The 20,907-nt window shown below is 41.8% G+C and overlaps 1 protein-coding gene across 3 annotated transcripts in view; it reads left to right on the top strand.

The window, feature by feature from the left end:
• Positions 1-5,397: 5,397 nt before the first annotated feature.
• RNF138 (ring finger protein 138) overlaps positions 5,398-20,907 on the top strand; it is a 38,297-nt gene continuing 22,787 nt past the window's right edge. Inside the window, exons 1-2 of one of the 3 annotated variants that reach the window (XM_082354403.1) lie at positions 5,398-5,414; positions 5,703-5,887. In XM_082354403.1, coding sequence (XP_082210529.1) covers positions 5,778-5,887 — 110 coding nt within the window. In that variant the 5' untranslated portion in view covers positions 5,398-5,414; positions 5,703-5,777. Of the gene's footprint in view, positions 5,415-5,702; positions 5,888-7,166; positions 7,210-20,907 lie in introns of those variants that run through there. The other 2 variants (XM_082354402.1, XM_082354404.1) reach the window with 2 other exon arrangements.

The following is a 20,907-nucleotide window of genomic DNA, read 5'->3' as shown; positions in this document are numbered from 1 at the left end:
GTGTAGGGCAAAGGATGGGGGAAAGGATGCGGAGCTTCCATGCTCTCTAACCAGGCCACTTTCCTCAGTTTCCATGTGTTCACCAAGTCAGAAGCTCTCTAAACCCTGTCCTTTGGGGTTGTTACGTAGGCTTCATTACAGAGGCATCATTGAGTAAATCATTAACCATTGGTGAGGGAACTCAAACTCCAGCCCCTCCCTCCCTGGAGGTCTGGGTGTGGTACTAAAAGTTCCAACCCTTTAAGCACTTGGTTGGTTCCTCTGGAGACCAGCCTCCAACCTCTGGGGCTTTCCCAAAGTCACCTTAGTAACATAAAAAAAGATACCTTTACTGTTCTTATCAATTAGGAAATTCAAAAGGTTTTTAGGAGAGCTCGGTGCCCAAAACAGGGACAAAGACCAAATATATATTTCTTATTATAAATCACAATATCACAGAGGGAGAAATACCTTGACTTCTTCCTTCCTTCTTCCTTCCAGTTTCTCTTCAATGCCTCCCACTGGCTGAATATAGCAAGAAGTCAGTTGGTAAGGGAAAATGGGATACAGTTTGCAAGGGTTAACTCCAGCAATACAGAGCAGAATAGAGGAATGGTGCGGCAGGGCGGGAGGAACAGATCTGGTAGTCATTAAGCAAATACCTAGCTCAGATACTCTGAGCTACAAATAACAAAAGAGCCAATTGAGAATGGCTTAAACTATTAGAAAGGTTTAACAGGAGGTAGGGTAGGGAATTCCCCTGCAGTCCAGTGGTTAGGACTTCACTGTAGGGCGGTTTCAGGGTTGCTGAGATTAATGCTCAATTACATCAAGGACCTCCATTCTTCAATCTTTCAGCTCTGACATCTTCAGTCCTTTGGCTTATCCTCTGGCTTGTTCTTTTCATGGTTTCATGATGGTTGCAGAGTTTCAGGCAGCGTAGATAGACAGAAATACATCCAGAAGTAGCATGGAACTGTTTATTCCTATTTGTTTTTTGATCAGCAAAGAAAAGCACTTGCTGAAGCCCCTCAGAAGAATTCCTGTCACACCTCCTTGATCATAATTGAGTCACAGGCCCAGGCCTAAATGTGTAAGAAGAAATAACCCATCCAGATTGGCTCATCTCAATCATGGGTTTCCCCCTTGAGCTGAGAATAAGGGTTACCTCCTAAAAGATAGAGCTGGGAGAAAAATAGAAGCTACCTAAACAAAAATCATGATTTGTTAGAGTGGGGGATGGAAGTAGGATTTATGAATGCTTGTTGGGAATTCCCTGGTGGTCCAGTGGTTGGGACTCCGTGCTTTCACTGTTGAGGGTGTGGGTTCAATCCCTGGTCGGGGAACTAAGATCCTGCAAGCTGTGCAGTGCGGCCAAAAAAAAAGAATGCTTGTTGATAGGAACATGGTGCCTATTGCGGTTTCCCTTTCACATTTTTATTCACTTGAACTCCTTCTTACTTAGCCTGAGGCATCCATCTGTCTGTGTGTGTGCGCGCGCGTGCTGGGGTGAAGAGGGGAAAGGAAGAAATTAGTATTAATTTAACAGGAATGTAAAGAACTTTGCTTTTTTTTTTTTTTGGAAAAAAAGAACGTTTCCAAAACAAGCTTAAACAATTAAATTATATGCCTTGAGTGAATAGGTTATTTATGTACATGATCAGGAGTAATATTGAAAATATTTGGACTTCCCTGGTGGCACAGTGGTTAAGAATCTGCCTGCCAGTGCAGGGGACACGGGTTTGAGCCTTGGTCCAGGAAGATCCCACATGCCGCGGAGCAACTAAGCCTGTGTGCCACAACTACTGAGCCCACAAGCCACAACTACTGAGCCTGCACTCTAGAGCCTGCGAGCCACAACTACTTAAGTCCGTGTGCCACAACTACTGAATCCTGCGCGTCTAGAGCCCGTGCTCCACAAGAGAAGCCACTGCAGTGAGAAGCCCGTGCACCGCAACGAAGAGTAGCCCCCGCTCGCCGCAACTAGAGAAAGCCCGCGCGCAGCAATGAAGACCCAACACAGCCAAAAATAAATAAATAAAATTTAAAAAAAAGAAAAAGAAAATATTTAACAGCTGGAACCAAATGGGCACTGGCCATTCAGAACAGACTATTGACCAATCAGGGGCCAGGCTGAAAAGGACTAGTAGAGCTGCACGTCTGCCAAGCAGCTGAAGGTCAGCACCGCACATGGTACTAATTTAAAAAGATACATAAGGGTAGACAGTGAAAGATGAGCCTCTCTTCTATTCCATCTCCCAGCTTCCCCGTTCACTTCTTCAAAGGCAGTCACTTTTACCAGCAAAACTTTGAAGGTTTTGTAACAAGACAAAGCCAGGCTTTGTCAAGAAAGTAATTAATTTTCTAAATTCACTTATCTCCCCCTTTAGTATGTTAATTACCTGGCTTAGTAGACCTGACTGAAGAGTTTTACATATGGGAGCACCCAATCAGCCCAATCAGCCATAAACAGCAAGGGGAAAGGTCCCCATTCTTTCCAGTCCAAGGGATTGTGAAATAAAATTCATATTTTATGGCAAGACAAAAATGTAAACATAAAAAATTCTTCTCTGCCCTTTGGCTTCCTCTCTTCCACCACTGTGCATCATCTATGTGCATTATGCATCGACCAAACCTCCCCCACCAGCAGGAATACCTGTTGAACCATAAAGAGTAACGTTCTCCTTAGCATCAACAAGACCACTCCTTAAAAGATAACGTTCCTCCTTGAGCTTGTAAGGGGGTCACGTGACCCACCCTGATGACGACACTTAGATCTGGATTATGTAAACTGTCAGTAATATGTCATTTAATGTACTGTTCTCTGTCTCAAAAAACTTATAAAACTGTGCCTTGACTTCTAATAGGCAGAACAGTTCTCAGAGCTTTCTGAGATACTCTTCCCAGGTCATAATCGTCAAATTTGGCTCGAATAAAATTTTCCATTTCTTTCTTAGATCGACTGATTTTCATCAACAGGATTATGGTTGGAACAGAGAGTTGAAGAAAGGTATGTTAGGTTGAGAGGAGAGATGAGCGCTGGGGACAAGGCCTTGACCCAGGCAAGACAGGTCAGAGTAGCCCTCACCAGCAGGTACCAGCAGTCGAATGCCCAGGACTCATTGCATTTTAGAGAGCAGCCAAAATTATCCTCTCCGCAGAAAAGTCCAGCGAGAATTCAAAGGAGACCTGCAGGACCAAGATTCCCCAGTAGTGTCTCAAATTCATGTCAGCTGCCCTTTGTCCTTCCTCTTATTCCAGATGCCATTTTGAGGGGAGCCGACTGAGAGAGATGGACTATTAACAGATGGAGTGTTTTAACCTAAACTTAAAGGAAATGTTTAAATTATTTCAACAGACTAAGTTTATAAAGCTGGTCTAACATTTAGGGTTTTCCCCCTATGCCCCAAAACTGAGGACGTTTTATTTACACAGCTGAACGTATTTGGAGTAAATCTGTGATGCTGCCATAAAAATATCAAGTAGTTTTTTGTATGAAATGCTGCCAAGACAGAAGATTGTGTCTTTTGGCATTTATGGTTTATTTTTCTAAGCTTAACTCTCAGTGGGTAACTACATTTTCCTTATACCCACATTTTTGATGTATTTCCACATATGGCCAACTATATGCTTACATGTATGTCAATTGCTTATTTGAGTCTCAGAGTATATGAGAAGTAATACAAACATGTTTGGATTAGGGCATCAGTAAGGCTGCCGTGACAGAGAAAGAATGAAGCAAGTAAAATTATAAGTCACAAAATTAATGTTCTAGTTAAGGATTCTTAATGAGTAAAGGGAAACATTCTAGTAAGCAGAAAATACCACTTCCTAAAGTGGTCAAAATAAGTAAAATGTGATTGGGAATATATTATTGAAAATGTGAAATTTGGGATCCAAGAACCATTTTATAAGAGAATTTGAAAAGTACCTGGACTACTGCTATTAAGTACCCCACCCCCATCAAGCACTCTTCTTCCTCCCAAGAAATCTGAAGCTAAAATTAGCCTTCTTGCTCCGCTTTGTTATGGAGGAAAGGGAGAAAAAAAATACAAAATGTAGGTTGGTGGTGGAGGGAATTCGCTGTTCATTGGACCAATAATTCAGTGAGTATTACTCTAGGAATTGTCATTTAAAGATGAACATTAAGACCCATTTCCTCCATGAGGTTTTCTCTAAGTCCATACAAATCCAATCGTTCTTCTTCCTATCCTCATTATAGTCAGTTAATGAAAATTTTAATACTTTGGCAAATACCATTTTTTGTCCTTTCATTTTGATAGATATCCAAGAGTGTAAATGAATTGAGAACAAAGCTCATGACACCTGCATAACATCTAACACAGTGCCAAGGACACCATAGACAGTAAATGACAGAATTGAATTAACTAGGCCTTTCAATGGCTTCTATTTATGATTCATTTTGTTCATAGTGGAAAGCTTTAACAAAGCATGGTAATGAAACCTTTTTCTTTTCTGAAGCAAACTGAGGATGCTTTATGATGTTCTAGATTTCTTTAGCTCCATTCATGTGGTTGTGACCTCACCTTATAGATCTATCAATTGTGTGGTTATATCTCGGAATTAAGGGCCCATTTAAAAAAAAAAAAAGAAAAGAAACATTTGGGACTTCCCTGGCAGTCCAGTGGTTAAGACTCCGCACTTCCACTGCAGGGGGCACAGGTTCAATCCCTGGTCCGGAACTAAGATTCCCACATGCACCATGGCCAAAAACAAAACAAAACAAAACAAACAAACAAAAAAACATTTAAATTATTGAATAACAGTGAAATGCCTAGGTTCACGCTTCCACCTCATTTTTCTTCAAAGCTATCAACAAAACAAAGGTGTTGGTGGAAAACCGCATCTGCGACTGTAACTCGTCACTCACACTGTGTTAAGGTCTAAAGGTGAAACCCTCTCAAGGGGGCTTATCTTTAATTTTTCCTCTCCGAAGGATTAAAATCCCATAACGGATTATTAAGTAACACACCCTGACATGAACCAAACATTCTGACAAGGGCAACAGTAAGGACCAAATATTTAATATCAGGTAATGCTATTTTTTGAGCAAAAATTCCTTAAAACCCCAATATATTTGATAGGAGTTGCTCGAAAGGGGACCCCTGCTGTAGGGAAGCTGGGGGGTACAGTGAGCACCCAGCTGTTGACGTCACAAGCTGCTGCATACGCCACACACCGTTTGCTATGGAGACCAACGCTAGCCCGGGAAGCTGGCTCACCTACGTGAGTGTCTACGCAAGCGAAGTGTAAGGGCGGGGCGGGGAGCAGCGGAAAAGTGTAGGTTGCGGCCGAAAGACGGCTGCGCGGGTGGGGGGCTCGGGGAGGGGGTGGGGGAAAGGAGCCGAAAGGCCCCGGAAAAGGACGCTGGAGGCGCAGAAGACGGCTGAGTCGCAGCTGCCTCGCGCAACCAGGTAAGGGAGTGGCCTCGGGCGGGGTCGCCCTTCGCGGGCGCTCGTGGAAACGTCAGTGAGGCCAATCGCCGGGCTTTCGGCCGCCGCCTCCCGCCCAGCGCCGCCTCTCCCTCCTGCCCCGGCAAGAGCAGCAGCCCGGGGATCTACCCTCGCCCGGCGCGTGCGGCCGTAGCTTCTCGGCCTTCTGTCCCGCCCCGCCCCGTCCCGCCGGGCACGGCCGGGCCCCGCCCCCTTCCTGGCGCGAGCCGCTTCCTGACGCGATTCCCCGCCCCCTCCTGGTTCACGCAGGGAGTCGGGCCCCGGGCCGACGCCGCCACCTGGGCCGCTGCCGCCGCCATAACCTCGATTCCCCCATCTCCCGCCATGGCCGAGGAGCTCTCCGCGGCCACGTCCTACACCGAAGATGATTTCTACTGCCCCGTCTGTCAGGAGGTGCTCAAAACGCCCGTACGGACCGCGGCTTGTCAGCACGTGTGAGTAGACGCCCCCTCCCCCGCGCGGAGCCGGGTGGTCGTTTAGGCCCCGCACCCCGCCCCGGACCCTGAGCTGCGGCCTGGCGGGAGCCGAGCCCGCCACGGCCTCCCCGGGCGCCGCTCGGCGCCGAGGGCCCGTTCGCGGCCGGTCGGAGGCCAGGCCGCCCTCTCCCCGAACTCCCGGCCCGCTCCCTGCGCCTGGCCCCTCAGCCGGAGCTCTCCGGCCCCGGAGCTGCCTCGTTGCCGCGCCCCCGGGGCAGTGCCCAGGCCCGTCCCCGTGGCATTCTCGGGCCCCGAGGCCCCTGTCTTCTCCTGCAGGCCCGGGAGGAATTGCAGGGAACGTGGAGCCTTTTTGTTTCCTAGCAACCTGAGTGAAGGCTGGGGTGTCGAGTGTCAGAACCGGCCGGAGGTGCCCGCACGGCCCGCTCGCCCGGCTCCGCGACCCCGCCCCGCTTTCAAGTCTCCCTTTTCCTTTCAGGACCTTGGCCCATCCTTTCCAGATCGAGGAGCTCTCATCTAACTTAACCTTTCAGACCCGCTTCACAGACCACCCTTGAAAGTGTTTCGATGCGTTCAAAATTCAGTGCAGGTTGGAATGACCTAGAATGGGTTTGCTTCCCTCATATGTTAGAACTGACAGGATTTCCGGGTATTGAAGTGATAGTTTCTCTTTGTTTTACCCTTCTGCTTATTACTTGATTACTGCAAGGGTGGAGATGAGAAAGATAGACCGCTGTTGTGAGGAGTGAACTGAAATTAAGGCAGTAATCCTAGGGGTAATGGAGAACACAGAGGGATTCGGTGAGGTGGCGTGGTGCTGTTAGGAAGAACTTCGATAATTAATACAGACTCGTAGGGTGGCCGTAAGGGCTAGAAGGAGCCCTTCTTGTAAAGGTGTGTAGCATTTCTGACACACCTGGCTGCTAATCAGAGTCGCTGGGGAGCTTTTTAAGTAAACATACCAATTCCCAGGCTCCATTACAGACTTATAAAGAATTTCTGGCAGGTGAGGCTTGGAAATCTCTATTTGAAAAAGTACACCCAGGGTTGAAAGTTCTGTGTGCTTACAAATAGCTGAAAAGAGTCGAACAAGTTTCTAAATCAATTTCTCCTTCGACCTTTTTTTTTTGGGGGGGGGGGCGGTTCTATAATTTTGTAAAGAATGGGTTGTTGAATTTGGGGTTCTTAATCACGGACTTCCTTACAGTTGTTTCTTGAGACCCACTCTTCTCACTCCGATCCCCAGTCTTACCTGAACTGTTGTCTACCTTATTCCTAGTGGTTGTGTGAGCCCAAGAGTATGTGACTTTTCACCATAGAAGGTACGCCAGTTATATTTTTGCCGCTCATGGGAGATGAATGACAATCTGTTATTCCTTTATCATTTGGTGCAGCAAATGCAGATTGTTAGAAATATATCTTGAGATGTTTAGGGCACAATGTATACTTTCTAGTCTTTAATCTGTTAGTGTTTATTATAACTTGATGCCTTTTCTGTGCTTGGGCTGGCAGTGGGTGGAAGAAAGGGAGGGAAGGAGGGCGCAGTGAGGAAGTAGGTCTTTTCTGGACAGAATAATTTCAATTACCTGTTGGGTGATTGACCTCATACTCATTGTAATCTCTAGTTCCCCTCAAAATTCCATGCAGTTTGCTCTAGTTCATTTCCCTTGTGAGACATTTTATTAAATCAAACTGTAGTTTTGGCTTGACCTCAAGGCTATGGAAAAGAGAGTGAAGATGATTGTTGAGGGCTTTTCTTAAATCACCTCCCTGGGCTGGGATGTGGAAAGAAAATATGGAGTAGGTTTTGTGAAGAGAACTGGACACTTACTACTCACCCTTCTCCATCCCCTCCTTTACCAGCATTGTTCCCTGTCAAACGCACACACAATTGTTCTAAGGTTCTGGCTAAACAGTAAATTAAGGTAGAGGGAGAAAAAGTTTTCTTTGGAAAGGGTGGTAATGGTGGAACAGGGTATTGATTGGGAGGAGTTTGGTGGGGAAATAGAATTCTGTTTTAAATAACCTAGTTTAGAATGTCATTTGCTTTTCCCTTTTCACAGAGGACAAACCTGTGCCTTTAAACAAATTTATATTTAGCTACAAAATTAATTTTTTGTTCATGAGTGGTGAGAGATGAGGTGATAAGAGCTTTCAGCCCCTGTGCCATTTCAACTGCAGTGAAGGATTTACCCATTCTAGTAAAAGGAGCAAGTTCATTATCACTAGAATAACTTTACCAAAATATAAATTCCCATTTAATCCTCATTCATTCCTTCAAACAGCAAATGTTAGATGCCTTCTGTGTGTCAGGTACAGGGAATACAAAGTGCTCTTTCACTGGGACTTCCCTGGCGGTCCAGTGGTTAGGACTCCGTGCCCCTACTGCAGGGGGCACTGGTTCGATCCCTGGTTGGGGAACTAAGGTCGCACATGTCGTGAGGCCAAAACAAAACAAAGTGCTCTTTCTCTGGAGAATGTTAATAGTCTAATGGGAGAAGACCTATACATGAATGTGATTGGTGTGGAAGGAATTGAGGAAGAAAATTTATGTGAGCCTTGAGAGCAGGTATCTAAATTAGCCTGTGAGTATAGGAGAGATTTCCTGGATGAAGTTATACTTTAGGTCAGAATTGGTATTCAGGGATTGTTGGGGAATACCCTGATTAGGTTTACAGCAAATGCAGAGGTGAGGAGGGGTTACAGAGGATGACTGTATCCGGATTACAAAGTTTAGCCAAAAGATGAGTGTGGTAGAGATGGAGCTTAGCGACGTTGGCAGGAATTTACTGTGTAAGCCAGTTTGAACTTCTTCCTGAAAGCCATGGAGACCTACTGAATAATTTTGGCAGGAGAGCAGAATGGTCACATTTAAATTTTAGAATGCTTGCTAATTACTAGCCTTGTCTAGCTTGGTACTGGTGAGACTAGTGAAGAGGTCATTCATTGCTCTGTCAGAGAGAAATGATTAGAACCTGAACCAAGGTAATGATAGAGGGAATGGAGAGAAGAGATTCCTGACATTTTAAGGAGATTGTGTAAGATTTGATGATTGTATGTCCAATAGTTAAGTGTATATATGTAGGTCTGGAATACCTGGAACTAAAGCTGTGAGTATGGATGTAGCCCCTGGAGGAGGTGTATAAATTGAAAGATAACAGAGATCTAGATAGAACAAAGTGCTGGAGAATATATATTTAAATGTGGAGTGGAGAAAAGAACAGCCTGAGAAGGAATGGACAAGAATAGGAAGAGGGGCTTCCCTGGTGGCGCAGTGGTTGGGAGTCTGCCTGCCAATGCAGGGGACACGGGTTCGAGCCCTGGTCTGGGAAGATCCCACATGCCGCGGAACGACTGGGCCCGTGAGCCACAACTACTGAGCCTGCGCATCTGGAGCCTGTGCTCCGCAACAAGAGAGGCCACGATAGTGAGAGGCCCACGCACCGCGATGAAGAGTGGCCCCCGCTCGTCACAACTAGAGAAAGCCCTCGCACAGAAACGAAGACCCAACAGAGCCAAAAAATAAATAAATTAAAAAGAATAGGAAGGAAACCAGGATAGAGTGTGACAGGAAACCGAGAAGAATTTTAAGGAAAGGTAGTCAGCAGTGTCAGATGCCTTAGAGTTGTCAGGTGTTTTGAAAAACATGTAAAGATGAATTAAGAATATTAAAGTTGAGGGCTTCCCTGGTGGCGCAGTGGTTGAGAATCTGCCCGCCAATGCAGGGGACACGGGTTCGAGCCTTGGTCTGGGAAGATCCCACATGCCGCGGAGCGACTGGGCCCGTGAGCCACAACTACTGAGCCTGCGTGTCTGGAGCCTGTGCTCCGCAACAGGAGAGGCCACGACAGTGAGAGGCCCATGCACCGCGATGAAGAGTGGCCCCCGCTTGCCGCAACTAGAGAAAGCCCTCGCACAGAAACGAAGACCCAACACAGCCAAAAGAAGTAAATTAATTTAAAAAAAAAAAAAAAAGGATATTAAAAGTTGAGCAGGTATGTTTCAGAAGGTACAGACTGGCATAGTGGTAAGGTATTTATCTCTTGTTTTTTTTTCCCTTTGTAATCTTCAAAGACTCTTTGAACCAAACCTCCCTTTTCTATTTTGAATGGTTCAAGAAATAACTCTGTACAATTAGAAGTAAGCTCTATCACAATGAAAATTACATATAATGACAAGTTGATGCCTTGCCAGATTCTTAAAAATGGAAATCTAATCTGCTTGCTTCGGGGCCTGTATGTAAGGGAGTATCTTTTATTTTTATTTTATTTTTTGGCCACGCCAGGTAGCGTGTGGGATCTTAGTTCCCCAACCAGGGATGGAACCCGTGCTCCCTGCATTGGGAGCGCAGGGTCTTAACCACTGGACCACCAGGGAAGTCCCAGGAAGCATCTTTTAAAATGAGCTAAAATAAATCGGCCTCCACTTCTCATTAAGCAGATTTGTATGATTCTTTATTGACCTGCTTTGGATTATCCAGTCCCTGAATTTTCACTTAATATTTCTTACAGTTTGAACAACTTTATTGGTATCCTGTTTGGGCAGTCGTGCTCTAAATACATATTTTCAAAATATCTTCTTTCCTATGTACTTGTTATAAATCTGAAAGTGAGGCTTATATGGTTTCTTGCTGATACAATAATTGCTGCTCTAGGCCATCTTTTTTTTTTTTTTTTTAAATAAATTTATTTATTTATTTTTGGCTGTGTTGGGTCTTCGTTGCTGCACGTGGTCTTTCTCTAGTTGTGGCGAGCGGGGGCTACTCTTCGTTGAGGTGCTCGGGCTTCTCATTGCGGTGGCTTTTCTTGTTGCGGAGCACAGACTCTAGGCCTGCAGGCTTCAGTAGTCGTGGCACACAGGCTCAGTAGTTGTGGCACACAGGCTCAGTAGTTGTGGCTCGTGGGCTCTAGAGTGCAGGCTCAGTAGTTGTGGTGCATGGGCTTAGTTGCTCCGAGGCATGTGAGATCTTCCCGGACCAGGGCTCGAACCCATGTCCCCTACGTTGGCAGGCGAATTCTTAACCTCTGCGCCACCAGGGAAATCCCTCTTTGTACTTCTTATCACAGTTCATAATCATAATATTTTTGGGATCAGATGATTTGACTGATGCCATTCTCACCAGTTAGACTGGAAGGTCTTTTTAACAATTTTTAAAAATATTTATCTATTTATTTTTGGCTGCATCGGGTCTTAGCTGCGGCACATGGGATCTTTCGTTGCAGTGCGCGGGCTCTTCATTGCGGCACGTGGGCTTCTCTCTAGTTGTGGCGCGGGCTTAGTAGTTGTGGCGCACAGGCTTAGTTGCCCTGCGGCATGTGGGATCTTAGTTCCCCGATCAGGGATCGAACCCACGTCCCCTGCATTGAAGGCAGACTCCTGACCACTGGACCACCAGGGAAGCCCCTAGACTGTAAGCTCTTAAAAGGCAGCAACCCAGGTCTACTTGTACTTACCTGAGCCTACTGTATGTATTTGGTATTGAATAAGTGTATGAATGGGTTTGTGTTGGGAGACCACAGCTTACTAGCTGTATCACTTGGTCAAGACATTTAACTCCTTTCAGCCTGTTTTCTTCTCCATAAAACGGGTAGAAACAACCTGTTTCACAGGGTTGTTGCAAGGGGGCCAAATGAGATAATGTTTGTGAATGATAATAATCTTGTATGTGTGTTTTATAGTTTTCAAAACCCATAAAAATATAAAATTATGTTTAGTTTAATAACTACAGCATCTAACACAAAAAGCTAGAGTAGTATTGTAAACAGAAAGGAGGCTGTTTCAAGTTTTTTGGTCCAGATATTTAATATTGAAGGTATTATTGTGAATGGAGGATATTGTAATTCACAGCTTTAAAGGTACAAAAGGAAATAATATGATTGTCTCTCACAATCACTGTTACCTTATCTATTCTTCCAGAGAATAGCATACTGTGTGCATTCTTTTGTACCTTGCTATTTTCATGTTACTCTGTATTGGAGGTCATTCTATATCAGTACGTAAAGGGCCTTCTTATTCTTTTTTTTTTTTTTTTTGGTGGGGGGAGGTTGTAGAGTTTTCATTCATTCAGTAAGCCAACACTGAGTGTCCATGATGTGCCAACAATACTAATGTAGATTCTGGGGTTCAGCAAACCAGACAAAAATTCCTGACCCCATGGAACATATTTAGTGTTCTAGTGTTCCATTGTTTGATTATTTTTTTAAATTATTAAATTTATTTATTTATTTATCTAATGTCTTATTTATGGACACTTAGGTTGTTTCCAATCTTTTGCTGTTACAAATAATGGCACATTGATTAAACTTGTATGAATACCATTTCACATGTGAGAATTTTTCCTGTAAGATAAATTTTCACAAGTGGAATTGCTGGGTCAGAGGGTAAATACAAGGGAATTTGTCAGCTGTGTCACACAGGATGATTATAGCTCTGTTGAAGTGTTTTGTACATGGAAGGTGCTTACGGTTTTGATTTGAGGACTGTGGATTATATCTTGGGTTAAGTAAATTTCTGGATTAGATTAAGGTAAATTAGCATTCATTGCTTTAACAAATATTAATGAATGCGTACTAGGTGCCCAGCTCTGTGTTATACCTACAGTGGTATATGGTTAGATATGATCCCTGCCTTCAGAACTGGCATTGGTGAGACGCATTTTAATTCAAATAAACACTCAGATAAATGTGCAGTTACAAACTCATAGATTTAAAGAGAGAGTATAAGAAGGGGACCAGATCTAGGTGGGTTGGTGGGTGGATGGGTACGTACTCAAAGACCTTTCTTGAGGAAGTGAAATTGTTGCTGAGATTTGTGATGTGTAGGTGTTAATTTGTGGAGGGCTGTGTTTGTGTATAGAGTATTTTGGGGTGAGGGAACATTCTGGGCAAAGACCCTGAGGTAGAAGGAACATGCAGGGCCTTGTTTTCAATGAAGTAGCATCTTGCCTTCAGTCTCATATAGGTTTAATTATTTTGAAAGTCTTAGTTTCCTTGTTTGTAAAATAAAGGAACTTTTGAAACACTTATTTATTCTTAAGAATTCAAGATTATGTAAAGTTTCTGGAACCCTGCCTAAGTGCTCAATAAATAGTTACTGCTGTTTGTATAGATGTCATGTTGCTTTCCACAAAATTGGGCTAATTTACACAATGCCATTAAGACTATTAAAGTATATCTGTATTCCATCATCTTTGCCAGCATTTTTTTTTCAAATTTCTCAAGCTTTTTATTTTCTAGTCTTTCTCATTCCCTTAATATAGTTACGTCTCCTCTAACAGCATAGATGCTATCTTTTAAAACAGGAGAAAACAGAGGCAAAGAGCCAACTCATTTAACCAACCTTACCCTTAGCTGAGTTAAAAAATGCACAAACCAAACACAAGTTCAAGGAAGCCAGTCTCTTCCGCAAGACAGCTCAGAATACGACAAATAAACCCCAAGAAAAGGGCCACGTGGGAAAGCCTTCCCATCATCACAGGGACAGGACAGAAAGTGCACCTGACACAATTTCAGGAAAGTTGAGAAATCTCTGGATGTTGCCTGAAAAGGAAAGCAGCTAACAAGATGGTTTTGGAGAGGAGGTGGAAAACAGTGCAGTGGGACACAGAAAGGACCTTGGGTTTGTAGCCTAGAAACCCCTTTCCAGGGACCTCTGCTGGTCTCCTTTGCACCCCAGATGGGCAGCCTCCTGGGAGTGTCCACCCATCTGGTCACAGCCCACGTCCACCAGTTACTGCAGCATTTGTTGGTTTACTTCTGCGGCGGCTGAAGGGCCCAATTCATTAGCAAAGGGCAGCAAGGAGTATCTGATTTCTCTCAGGGCTTTCTGGTAAGGCCCGAACTTCGGGGGCTGTCCTCGTCTGCTGCTGGTGCTGCTGCTGCTGGTGCTGCTGCTTGGCCCCCGAGGGCCTTGGCGTCCAGGGCGGTGGCACTGCTCGGCCCCACGGGCGGCCCGGGGCGGGGGTCTTGGGCGGCTGCTTCAGCCCCTTGCGGATCTCCTGCAGCTGATCCTGCAGCCGCCGCGGGCTGTTTCCAGAGTAGATCGTGGCGCGAAAAGTCTTCGGCTGCATGGTTAGTCCAGTTTCCTTTGACCATAAATACAGTCTTCTTGAAGTGTTTTATTAGCTAAAAAGAAAAAAAAAACTGTCAGTAGTATCAGTTAGTTGTAAACACACTTTCACAACAATTTCGTTTTTTTTTTTAGAAAGAGCTTTTTTTAAAAAATAAATTTATTTTATTTTATTTATTTATTTTGGCTTTGTTGGGTCTTTGTTGCTGCGCACGGGCTTTCTCTAATTGCGGCGAGCGGGGGCTCCTCTTGCGGTGGCAACAATTTCGTTTTGAAAATGTTCTTTCCTTCCATTTTTGTAGTTCCTGAAGAGAACCGAACATTTTCCAGAGACTTCATTTTGAAGATCATCTCTACCTCGCGCCTTCTACGCCGTCCGCGGCCGCTTGGCCCTCGGCTCCGGGGCCTCGCGGGGAGGCCGGGGCGGCCGGCGGGCGGGGACCTGGGGCGCCGGGCGGACGGGCGGGCGGCCCCACCTTCCGGTGCTCGCGCCGTGGCCCAGCGCGCAGCCCGAGCAGGATATTCGCTACGTTGAGCATTTTTTTTAAGCAGTATTCTGTTAGTTTAATACAGTTCATAATGGTGTCTAGAAGTCACTTTAAAATGTTTCTTTAGTTGCTAGCAACATATGGCTATGTGCATTTTTCCATATTAAATTTTTATATACTAATTTATAATTTTACTGTTCAGAGTGTGTAGGTACATTTGTGATCATTTCTATGACTATGATTTAATAATAATCTATTGTAATTTATTACTTATTTTACATTATTTTCCTGTCAGTTGCTTTGTTTTTGGTATATTATTTTCTTATACATTCAGATTTAAGATACTTGATTCTCTTTAAAGTTATAATGCTATTCCTTTTTTTCTGTTTCTTGAATCTTTTAAAAAAATTGTCCATTTTTGGACTTACCTGGAATCTACTAAGATATATCATGTGTGCTTTTGAATCTTTATTAATTTGCCTATCTTATTTAGTTGACCTCAGTATTTCTTAGAGGGCATTCCTTTTCCATTCTTTTAAAAATCTTTTTAGTATATTTGAATTCTTAAAATAATTTGATTCTTTGGAATTCTTCACTTTCATTAATTACTTTTACTATTTTTAGCACAGTATAATATGACTTGTTAAATGTTTTTGGATATAGTATATATACTCAAACTTGCCACAAGTACCTGCATGCACACAATGCTGTTAAGTCCCATCAGGGTAGGGATTTTCATCACTTTTGTTCCCTGATATGTCCCGAGTTATGTAGTAAGTATTTAATACGTATTTATTAAGTGAATATGCATGAATATCCATATGAATATATGGATAAGTTAAACTATGAATATGCATGAATATCCATATGACTATATGGATAAGTTAAACTATTTATTTTGAGACCATTGTAGATTCACATGTAGTTGTAAAATAATACAGAAATTGTGTACCCTGGCCCAATTTCCTCTGATGGTAATGTTTTGTAAATAAAACCAGGATATCTTCCTTCTTAATAGAGTAAAGATAAAGAACATTTCCATAACCACAAAGATCCTTCACAGAGCTCATTTATAGGCACACCCACTTTCCTCTTGATCCCACCCTGTGCCTCCTTAACCCTTGGCAAGCACTAATGTTCACATGTTCTGTATTTCTTTTTTAATTTTAATTTAGTTTTATTTATTTTTTATTTTTTATTTTTGGCTGTGTTGGGTCTTCGTTGCGGCACGCAGGATCTTCGTTGCGGCACGCAGGATCTCTCATTGCGGCATGTGGGTTTTCTCTCTTGTGGGGCGTGGGCTCTGTAGTTTGCGACACGAAGGCTCTCTAGTTGAGGTGCGTGGGCTCAGTAGTTGTGTCGCACGGGCTTAGTTGCCCCACAGCAAGTGGGATCTTAGTTCCCCGACCAGGGATCAAACCTGTGTCCCCTGCATTGAAAGGCGGATTTGTTACCACTGGACTGCCGAAGAAGTCCCATGTTCTCTATTTCCATAATTTTGACATTTCAAGAATCTTAAATATTGCACAATTGTGTAAATAACAGTAAAAAACCCGCTGAAATGTACACTTTAAACGGGTGAATGGGGTATGGTATGTGACTTATATCTCAGTAGAGCTGTTAGCAAAAAAAGAATGTTAAGTAATGTTATATAAATGGAATCAAATGGAATTTCTTTTTTCACTCAGCATAATTCTCTGGAGATTCAGGTTGTTGTGTGTTATCATTAGTTCCTTTTATTGGTGAATATGCATCCATACGTGGTATGGATGTACCACATTTTGGTTAAACATTCATTCACTGAAGGAAATCTGGAATAGCCAATTTTTGACTATTACAGATAGAGCTGCTATAAATATTCATGTACAGGTTTTTGTGTGAACGTAAGCCTTCATTCCTCTAGGATAAATGCCCAAGAATGCAATTATTGGGTCATATGGTGGTTGCATGTTTTGTCTTTTAAGAAAATGCCAAGCTATTTTCCACAGTATCTATACCATTTTGTATTCCCACCAGCAGTGTATGAGTGATCCAGTTTCTTTGCATCCTCGCCAGTGTTTCATGTTGTCACTGTTTTATTTTTTATTATTTTTTTTTATAAATTTATTTATTTATTTTTGGCTGCTTTGGGTTTTCATTGCTGTGCGTGGGCTTTCCCTAGTTGCGGCGAGTGGGAGCTACTTTTCGTTGGGGTGCATGGGGTTCTCATTGCTGTGGCTTCTCTTGTTGTGGAGCATGGGCTCTAGGCACATGGGCTTCAGTAATTGTGACATGTGGGCTCAGTAGTTGTGGCTCACGGGCTCTAGAGCACAGGCTCAGTAGTTGTGGCACACGGGCTTAGTTGCTCCACAGCGTGTGGGATCTTCCCAGACCAGGACTCCAACCCATGTCTCCTGCATTGGCAGGCAGATTCTTTTTTTTTTTGGCAGGCAGATTCTTAACTACTGCGTCACCAGGGAAGTCCCTGTCATTGTTTTAAATTTTAAGCCATTTCAATATGTGTAGTGATACCTCCTGATTTTAATTTGTATTTTACTAATGGCTAATGATGTTGAACATCTTTTCATGTGCATGTTTACTACCTGTATATCTTAGGTTAAAATCATGTCTCTTCAGTGTCTTTTGCCTATGTTTTAATTGGGTCATTTGCTTTCTAACTTTTGAGCTTTGAGACTTCTTTATGTATTCCAGATACTACTCCTTTGTTAGATATATGATTTACAAATATTTTTTTCCAGTCTTTGGATTGTCTTTTTATCTACTTAACAGTCTTTTACCCAGCATACATTTTAAATTTTTATGAAGTCCACTTTGTCAGTTTTTCCTTTTATGGAATGTGTTTTTAACATTAAGTCTAAGAACTCTGTGTAGCTCTGTATTGTGAATATTTTCTATTTTTTTCTCAAAGTTTTATAGTTTAATGTTTCACATTTAACTCTGCATATTGGTTTCCTAGGGCCACTGTAACATTACCACAAACTTGGTGGCTTAAAACAACATAAATTAATTTTTTCACAGTTATAGAGGCTAGAAGTTTGAAATCAGTTTCAGTGGGCCAAAATCAAGGTGTTGGCAGGGCCTCGAGGAGCTGGGGGCACATCACTCCAGTCTTTGCCTCCATCTCAATATGGCTTCTCCTGTGTGTTTGTGTCAGATCTCCCTTTGCCTCTCTTATAAAGACACTTGTGGTGACATTTAGGACCCACCTGGATAATCCCAGCTAATTTCCTCATCCCCAAATCTTTAACAATAATCAGATCTGTTACAGTATAAGATGATATTAACTTGTTCTGGGAATTAGGAAGTGAATGTATCTTTGGATGGCCATTACCCAGTTTACTATAGTCTATGATCTGTTTTGAGTTAATTTTTATATAAAGGGGCAGACTTCAATGGGGTTCATCTTTTTTGCCTATGGATTTCCAGTTGCTTCAGCATCATTTATTAAAAAGTCTATCCTTCCTCCATTAAATTGCTTTTGCACCTTTGTAAATCATTTTTGCTTTCTAAGATATATTTTTGCCAGTCTTCAAGAAGTAGTTTTAGTATCTATTTAAAGGATAGCTGTGCTTAGTTGCTAAGATTTGACTTAGGATTTTTTTTTTCTTTTTTTGACCGCGCCACATGGTTTGCGGGATCTCTCAGTTCCCTGACCAGGGATTTAATGCAGGCCACAGTAGTCAAAGCCTGGAATCCTAACCACTAGGCCACCAGGGAACTCCCTCAAATTTCCTTATACCTGTTGTCACTCCTTGCATCGTCCTCTGCCCCATAATTCCCCGGTATGTATATCGCTATTGATTTCTTTGGTATCCTTTCAGACATTTTATGTATACATACGCAGATATGATACTGCTTACAGTATTTGCTTACAGTATTGCTTACAGTATTGCTTAGGGAATATAAAACATAAATAAAGCTAAAATATTCTTTAACAGTTATTGTAATGAGTAGTGTGTATTTTTTTCAGGCTAAGTTAAAACTTTTAAACGTGAATGCATCTGTTAACCTATATAGAGTATTCTTTTGGATGTGTACATTTGAGTGTTGTGCCCAACCCTGTTTTTCCCATGAGCTCTGTGGTTTTTATTGGATGATTTTGCATAGTGCAGTGACTTCTAGGAATGTGTGTGACACTTTACAGCAGAACTGAGTCTTTCAGAGAGCTTTTCTGAGTCCTTATATTTCTATGTCAGCTAAAAGAAAGCTGGTATAGAAATATTAATATCAGACCATTTAATTCAGATAGCATTACAAGAAAGAAAGTCATTTCATGTGGATAAAAGGAATAATCATGAACTTTTTTGCAGCTACCAGCATAACTTTAGATGAAAACTGACAGAATTGTTGGGAGGAATTGACCCACAGTTTTTGTCCTTTCAGAAGGAACTAATTTTCACTGAAAATCACATAATGAAGAACACCTTCAAAATAGGAAGAGAATTTGGATGTTGAAAGCATATGATCATTTCAATAGATGCTAAAAGCATTTAATAGAGTTGAGCATTTCATTATAAAACGAAATTAGGAATAGGATGGAACTTACTTTTATTCTAATTAAGGGTAGCGTCCCTAAAATCTATAGTAAATGTACTGAATAGTAGACCCTATGTGCTTTTCTAGTCAAGAACTAGACAAGGATATTTGTATCCCCCCTACCATTTAACATTGTATTTCAGGCTTTAGGCAATTCAATGAGAAAAGAAGAAATAAGCTATACAAAGATGGAAAAAGAAGAGATAAAATTGTCATAATTTGTAGGTGATAAAACTACATCTAAAACCTAAGAGAAACAACTAACAAATGATTAGAACTAATAAGAATGTACAGAGAGGTTTCTGGACCTAAGAACAACAGACAAAAATCAATAACTTTTTTTATACCAACAGTAATCATATAAAAAAGTAATAGAAAAAATCCTATTTATAATGCAACAAAAACTATAAATAGTTTATAAATAATTAGACTATTTATTATAGTCTAGTAAAAATGTCAAGACTTCTGTAGGGAAAGTTGAAAAACTACTGAAAAGCATAAGAAATCTGAATAGGTGGAGAGACATGACATGTTTATGGGTAGCACCATTCAATAAAATTAAGATGCCAGTTCTCCCTCAGATGATTCTAAAAAAGCTAATGCAATTCCAATAAAGTCTCAACATTATTGTTTTGGTAGAACTTGAAAAACTGATTAAAAAGTCGTAATGATGTGTTAATGACCATGAATAACTGAGAAAATTTGGAAAAAGTAGAACATAGAGATAGAACCAACCCTGCTAGTTACCATGACATAGTATTATGAAGTTATAGTAATTAAAATGGTATGGTATTAATTCAGCAGTAGATAAATGATCAGTAGGACATATACTAGAGAGCCCAGAAATAGTTCCATACATGTATTAGAACTTTGATAGATATGACATGGCAAATCAATGGGGAGAAGATGGCTTATCCAGTAGAATGGTATTTGGATAATGGCTTTGCATATGAAATCTCTATTGTTCACTATACATAAAGGTATTTTTTAGGTGAATTAAAAACTTAAATGTGATGAGCAAAACTTAAACTTCTTAGAAGGCAATGTAGGGAAATATCCCTGATCTTGAGAAGGGAAAGGCTTAAGACTATGTGCACAAACCGTAATTTTAGGAAAAGGTGATGAATTTAGACTATATTAAAAATTAAAAATTTTCCATATCAAAAGACCACAAACAAGGTTAGAGACAAGTGATAACAGACTCAACAGTGATAACATTCTGTTGTTATACAAGATTATATCAGAACGGATTGGTTTATACGTGTTTTTTTCCCCTGCACATTGATGTTTTGAGCCATTAGCAAATGGTTACATTAGCTGAAGAGAAGTACACTAAAACTCAGTTGAATATAACAAGCCACAGAATTGTACACTACTGTATGAAATGCACAACCTACATTTTTTCCTTGGTTCGGTTTGGCCGTGAGAGCTCTCTGGAATTTATCAGCTTTTAATCACTCCTTTCTAACCCCTCACCTCTTTTTTTTAAGCTTTAGAGTAAAGTGTTTATTAAGAACTTAAATGTCTTTTAAAATGTGTTAGTATTTTTATTAGGATTGTTTGGGTTTTTGTTAGTCCTCTGGTCACAGTGTTCTACGGGTAGTTAGTCTACCCCAACCATTTTTTCCCCACAAGCCCTGTAAGTTTTAGTGTGCGGTTTTGCAGAATGTGTCGTTTCTCAGTATTTTATTTATTGCATTATCAGAAATGCCTAGGGTTCAAAAAGCAAATAGTTTAGTATCCAGAAGATGAAATTCTAGGTTATAAGTCACTTTCCCTTAGAACTTTGAACACATCATTCTGTTGTTTTGTCATCTGTTTGTTATTGCTGATGAGTTTGATGCTAATCTGATTCTCTTTCCTTAGTACGCGATCTGTTTTTTATTCCCTCTCTGGAAGCTATTAGAAGTTGAAAAAAATAATTATTTA

The sequence above is a fragment of the Balaenoptera borealis genome, assembly GCF_965194805.1.
Source record: "Balaenoptera borealis genome assembly, chromosome: 14".
Lineage (NCBI taxonomy): Eukaryota > Metazoa > Chordata > Mammalia > Artiodactyla > Balaenopteridae > Balaenoptera > Balaenoptera borealis.
This window is presented reverse-complemented; position numbering and strand designations above follow the sequence as displayed.